The sequence below is a fragment of the Mesitornis unicolor genome, unplaced genomic scaffold (genome assembly GCF_000695765.1).
Source record: "Mesitornis unicolor isolate BGI_N332 unplaced genomic scaffold, ASM69576v1 scaffold38892, whole genome shotgun sequence".
NCBI lineage: Eukaryota > Metazoa > Chordata > Aves > Mesitornithiformes > Mesitornithidae > Mesitornis > Mesitornis unicolor.
In genome coordinates this window covers 11990-18773 of record NW_010167903.1, presented here as the reverse complement: position 1 = coordinate 18773, position 6784 = coordinate 11990, and the positions used below count along the sequence as shown (strand labels likewise).

Sequence of the window (6784 nt, the reverse complement as noted above, 5' to 3'; positions counted from 1 at the left end):
TTTTACTCCCCTTGATGAAGTTTAAAAAAAAAAAACCTGTGAAACAGACTTTCTAATTTTTAACTTTTTTCCCCCCCACACTTTCTGAAAGTCTTACAACTGTGAACCTGCTTCAGGGGAGGCGGATCAGACATAGAAGAGCTCTAAACACTGTAACAGAGAACATTAATTTCTGTAAAACAAGTATACATATCACTTCAAAATACTATTTGCTACTCATCTTTAATGCAGCAGCTTTGTACTCAAGGAGGCTGCCTGGAATCTAAACAAGAAAAATTTAACAAAAGTCTTGGAAGAGCTTCCCAATATTCACATGGTTTCATAAACATTTACTAAATACCTAAATAAACAGAAATTTCACAGACTTTCAAAGATTTCAGGATACACTTAAGATAATTCACATGAGCCTACTAACCCCTTTCAGATGGTGTCACAGTGTAAGCAAGTAGATCAAATTTAGGTATTTGAGTATGAATACACTCTAGGAAGAAGTACGTCTTCTGGTATTCTTCTAGACTATTTTATAACCTATACTGACATAGGCTATCTAAACAAGAATGTGAACTTGAAGCACCTGTTTCCTTTCTAACAGCCAGTAAAGTATTTGGGAAAGGTGTGAAAGAAAAAGGGAATCCAATTAATAAAAGAATCTGAAATAACTTTATGCAAAAGCCTAGAAACAGGCCTTTTAAAGAGAAGTGTGAAAAAACCTTAAGCTTCTTCTGCAAGTAGTACTCAAGCTCTGACAGTAGATGGGCAAGAAAGTAATAAAATCAGCATCTTCATGAAATGTTGTGGTAATAAGCAAACGGGGAGGTCAGATCTGCTATCAGTACATTAACATCCCAAAAAAGAAAGGGTTTTGCCAAGGGAAAAGAAGGGAAACATGAGACATAGATGAAGCAATTTCTTATCCATCATCCGGGGGGGGGGGGTCTAGAAGAAAGAAGTCTCTTAAATAACAGTAAGAAAAGCAATAATGTAATAAATAAAATTATCAAATAACTTAATTGCTGAATATACTGTAAAATGACCAGTTTAATCTGCCATTGAAAGAGTGCTAATTTGCCAAGGTACTTGGTTAATGACACCAACAACAGATACCTTCACTATTCCTAGAGACAGAAGACACCACCTAGTTCCTTTTAACTTATTTGAAAAGAATTGTCACACCAATTGTCCCTTTTCTAGAGTTATCTTTGACAAGGAAGAAGAAATGTAACTCAGGGCACATAATACACTGATGTTCATACGCTAAACACTGGCAGATTGCAGGTTTCTATGACCAAATAGCAAGCTGTCTTCTAACAAAACTGTTTGGATGGCATCTGAAATATGACTAAAATGCTCAAAAACAAAATTCAAAAGTGTGTAATACGTTAAGTATCTCACTTACTGAACACAGAAGAAAGAAGGAAAACATGGTCAGGACCTAGCTAAAGTGAGATTACAGATTTACAAACCTTTAGACAGCATTCAGAGACGGTGCTATCTGCACATTTCACATGATGTCACATGTGAGGCAGGTTAGCCCCCCTTCTACCAGGCATCAGTTTACTGCAGCTGAGTGTGCACATTTGTCAGGCACTTCATATGCTTGGAATCAACACTCTAGCTTATGTCATGCACTACTTCGTGCTTGACAATACAATTAAGACATTTTAAAAGTGCATTTATTGTAATGTATATTGTAATTTAGATTACGATTAATATATTACTATATATAATATGCAATGAAGATATAAATTACAATTAATATCTAACTATGACAGTGACAAAATGTAACAGTAAACTTAGCTCCCCTACTTTATAAGCATCAAAACTGTAAAATAATATATGATAGAATGCAATGTTTTAATATACTGAAGATACATATTCCCATACTCCTTTTAACATACTGAAGATGCATACTCATAGCACCTGTGGAATAGGTTACAACCGCTAAAGAATTCAACATTTCACTGAGGATACAGCTGCCAATGCAGCCATTTCCACTAATTCAATAGTCAGACTACATTTTTGGCAGTGAATGTATGCAACTTAATAGTTTTAATTAGTTTACTTGTGAATAGGTGGTCTTCATTGTCTTCTGCATGTCTGCCCTTTTTATATAATTTTTTTTTTTTTTACTTCTTAATGAAAACAGCAAAAATATTTTTTATTCAGTTCTGCTCAGAAGCAGGTTTAACTGAATATCTATTTTTGTAAATACATTGGTCATCCCACAAGAAGACCATAGATCCACACCCCATCTTGGCACACAGAATCACAGGATGTTTTGGGTTGAAAGGGACCTTTAAAGGTCACCTAGTCCAGCCCCCAGCATGTCAGCATGTTCATACACTTTTACCTTTCAGTAGTGCGTACCTTCTATGAACTATTTTAGCCTGCAAGCTAACAAAAATGCCAAGTTAGGACTGCTGAGTATCCTACATAAATATAGTGCAATCCTAAAATACACAATTAAGGAAAAACAACTACTGTTTAGTTAGAATGAAAAGATTCTAGTAACAGATGGAGCACCTTTTATTACCAAATGAGCAGACTGCAACAGAATTTTAAAAAGAACTCCATGGCAGTTAAGGTATCTGTCAACACAGTAGTTTCAGATCTGGTAAACCACAATCTTCCAGCTAGCAGCTTTGCAACTTTGCTGTTAAACTTCACATTCATAAACAGTTACACAGGACATTAAAGGGGGTGGGAATCACTTCTACTCACTAAAATCAATACTTTCCCGAGAAGAGAAGAAAGTAAAATCTGTAGTTATAAAACTACTCAAAAAAAGACCAAATGGCTGCATGAGTTAACAACTTCCAGTGAATTTATACAAAACTTAGTTTTAAAATTAACAGAAGTATTGTATTAATAAAAATGGGCCTTCTCTGTGACACTGATCTATCAACACACAGGAATATGTTCATCAGCAGTAGAACTGGAAAGTTCATTGTTAGAATTCAGGTGAACACTGAAGTCTGTTTGATAGCACCCACTAAAAGTTACACTTTGGGAAGCTCTTAAAGCTATGGTTCATTTATCGTCCATTTGTTCTACAGATATTTCAGTGTACCCTGAAAGTACTGGCTTATGTTTTATTCATTGGTGATCATAACTTCCTTCTTAGGTACTCAATAGTAAAAGCTACAGCCGAATTTTCTCTCTGCCTAAAATGCGCGTAGCAAGGATCAGCTATAGCAATCTTTAAAGATGACTGAGTGTTTCTGTGTTCCACAGGACAGACACCCCTGAGAATATTCGTGTATCCCACAAAGAATGAGAACAGATATTAAAAAATGTTTTTTTCAAAAGACTTGTTCATCTCAAAAGTCATCAGGAAATAATACATCAAGATGATAAAATGATACAAGAATTATATCTGAAATTGGAAAAAGCCACTAGAAGAGGGTATTATACAAAAACCAGCATGTTGCCACAAAAGTCTGCATCCACTTTTCAACAAGTTATGCCTTTGAGAGAGGTCCCTGGGAAAAAATAACTCTGCAGAAAGCTTGGCTTACTGGGCAAAAGTTAGTTCTAGTCTTCTGCTAAGAATTTAAAACTCTGAGAGCCAGGAAAAAAAGCCTCCTTTAGAGAGTCTCTGAAGATTAGGCAGAAACATTTCCTCATTTTGCTTCACTTACTCTGGGGAGGAGGTGGTAGGTGGGAGAAAAGTGTTGAAGCCATGAATGCTTTCTAAGTTATTCTTTCTAAAATTAAAACTATAGTGTGAAAACAAGTGTTTTGCAAAGATGATTTTGCAATAAGAACACCACCATATTTTTTCATTAACTTTCAGGATTTAAGCTTTGTCTTTTTTAAAATACAGCATACATGTGGACAACCCTACCCTATCTTTCCCCAACACACACTCTAAGAAAGAGGAATTGCTTCATCTACTACATCCTTGAAGAGCATTGCCTATGGACAGAATGATACTATTCAAAGTTATTTTAAAATCAATACAGACTAGCATGGAAGCACTGACATTTAAAAACTATAATATGGCTTTTATATGGATAATTGTGCTGTACAGGTATTAATCTAATGTACCTTTCTTACAAAGTGTCCACACAAAAAATGTCCACAACTTTGTCCTCCCAGTATCTTCCTACCCCTTATTTTTAAAACCTACTACAGTAAGAAAAAGTCTCAGCAATCAAACAAGATAACTTGAGCTGAACAATCACAGCACCCATCCATAAAGCAATGCTGCTAAGGAGTTCTCATTTCTATTCCATCCATTGCATTGCGCTGGTAAAGTGATTCCAGGAGCTGCACAGTTGAAAAGATCACAGAACTGCTCCATCTAAGGAGTAACAGAATGGGCAGGAGGGTGAATTTTTTACCCCAGAGGAACTAGTTGCCTCTTGCAAGCCTGCACAAATCATGCTGCTAGCAGATGACAGGACTACAAAATTAAAAGAGCTAGTTAACATGATGGTGGAAATATCCTTGGAACTACAGCCCAGAAATCAACTCCTTCTGGATGATTTTCAGTATGACATGCAAATCTATTTTCTCTATTCTACTTCTATAATTCTATCAGCACAAAGCAGCAAGTAAAAACAAAAGCAAATCCCCATCTCTTTCCTAGGCTCACAGTTTTATAAAATTATGTAAGTCAGGTTTCTTTAGCTATATTCAAACGTTAGCTGCTCAGATTAGATGGAACTGCAAAGCATGCACAAAATCTGCAAATATTTGATTCAGCTGGGCTCTGCGCATGTATGCAAACAAACTTCAAATAAAATTAGTCTTATGTTGCAATGCATCTACTGTATTTTTAAAGGAAGAAACAGATGAGTATTTGGTGTCTCAATTGTTTTTTTCCTTAATTATATAATCTACTTGCCCACAAGACTGAAATATATACATTTGTATGTCTATTTAAGATGTATAGGAGAAAAACAGGAGAGAAGCTTTCTGATCACTTACCGAAATATAGGAGTATGACCAGGCTTTGGTTTGTTCCAAGTAAAGTGCGAAGGAACAGAAAGAAATTGGTCTCCAGGCAAATCTTTCTTCAAGGTGTGCTGAGATCCAGAGCAGTCATCTACTGTAGTTTCAAGGGATGACGATAAGTTACCCTGTTCTTCAGAACAGATATCTATTTTTCCAGATAAAGTGGCAGTCTGATCCTCTGAGGTCTTTCTTGTTTTCAGAGGAATATCAGTCTCCGTACAACACTGAAATGGTGAAAGGCCAGAATTAAGGCCTTGTACATTATGGATGGAAGTGTTTAGCCACGTGTCTTCTGTTATGCTTCCTCTAGGAGAGTGGCCAGGTGATGGAGTTGGAGAATGGTGAGGAGAGAGAGAACCAGCGTAGCAAATCTCAGCACTGGAGTGTCGTCGTTTCCCACAGGGGGATGTAGGTCTTGATGAGGGCCTTGACGTTGGCCTAGGGCTTAGCCAATTTTCATCTGTAACACTAGTTCTAGGAGAATGACAGGGAGACTGTCTAGGTGACAAGGCATGCCCAAATCCATAAGTCTGCTGCCAAGACTCATCACTGGGACCTCTTGGAGAACCACCAGGAGATGCCAAAGGAGAGCCAAGGGTAAATCGAGCAGCTGCTTCATTTAGCTCTGAGTCTACATCATCATAAACATGGGAAATTGATTCACAAGAGGAAGCATCTGAAAACCAACTTCTGGACGAAATGCTGCTGGCAGGGCTTGGACTAAGGGATGATTCCCTATATGAGGGCTCAAGAGGAAGATAGAGATGGTCTCGTGAAGGCCTTTCCATATACTCATTTTCTGTGCCATTTTTGTGCAATTCATCTTCATTGGCTTCAATTCCCTGATGACAGTTAGGTGAAATAGATGTTATCTGAATACTAGGGCACTCAAAGGGTTTGGGCCCACTTAGTGGACTGTATTTGGATTCTGGTACCTCACAACTCCCTTCATAGTTCTTATGACTCTGAAGTCTCGTAGGTGGTGACAGAGGAGAGGAGTGGGACTGCAATCCATGGCGAGGAATACAAATTGGCTGATTTACAGAGGATGATGGTTGGTCTACATTAAAGATGTATATGGATGCACAGTCATCTGACTCAAGATCTGAAAACAAGATTAAGAGAGAGGAAGAGAGAGTCAGAATGCAATACTTGGAAAATGCCATAAACAAAATCCTTTCCCTGGTATGGCCTGTTTTCAACATCCTAGACATTTTCCACCATACTAGCCACACAAAATAAAGCTCGTTCTTAATTTTAAATTTTCCCCAGACATATTCACAGCTAAATATGACTACAGCATAGTTTTCTATCATAAATCTTGTTTTCAATCAGGTTCTACAGTTTACACTCATCTTCAGTGGTTGAAAATATACTATGCACAGGTGTAAAGTCATGAAAGGATCTAAGCTGGAACACTCAATGCAAACTTCATCTTTCATAATTAAACACTTTTAATCATAATCCATTAAAAATGAATCTTTGACATGAACAGGACTATGCAAGCCCACTAGTAAATACTTACAAGCACTGGAATATCACATACATAATAACATTCACCTCTTTTAACACTAGAAAGCACCTTTACAGTGACTCAAACTTCAATGAAGATTATAAACAACTGAAAACATTCAATCATAAGATGTCTAAAAAAGAATATTATTAAAGATTTTATAAAGAATCTTATTTCAATTTTTATACTTAGAAATCTCCCAAGTGCCCATCCCACAGAATACCATTTTTCAAGTGCAGGCTCACAAAGTTTGAGCACAAGTTGTTCAGCATAGAAAAATCAAAACAAAATACTCTCAGATCTCACTAA

The 6784-nt window shown here is 36.8% G+C and overlaps 1 protein-coding gene across 1 annotated transcript in view; it reads right to left on the bottom strand.

Moving 5' to 3' along the window:
• Positions 1 to 6067, bottom strand: part of LOC104536279 (nuclear factor of activated T-cells, cytoplasmic 3-like) — a gene marked incomplete at both ends in the record, with an annotated part of 11605 nt that extends 5538 nt beyond the window's left edge. The window contains one exon of the mRNA XM_010178841.1: positions 4936 to 6067. Coding sequence (XP_010177143.1) covers positions 4936 to 6067 — 1132 coding nt within the window. The remainder of the gene's footprint in view (positions 1 to 4935) is intronic.
• Positions 6068 to 6784: the final 717 nt, after the last annotated feature.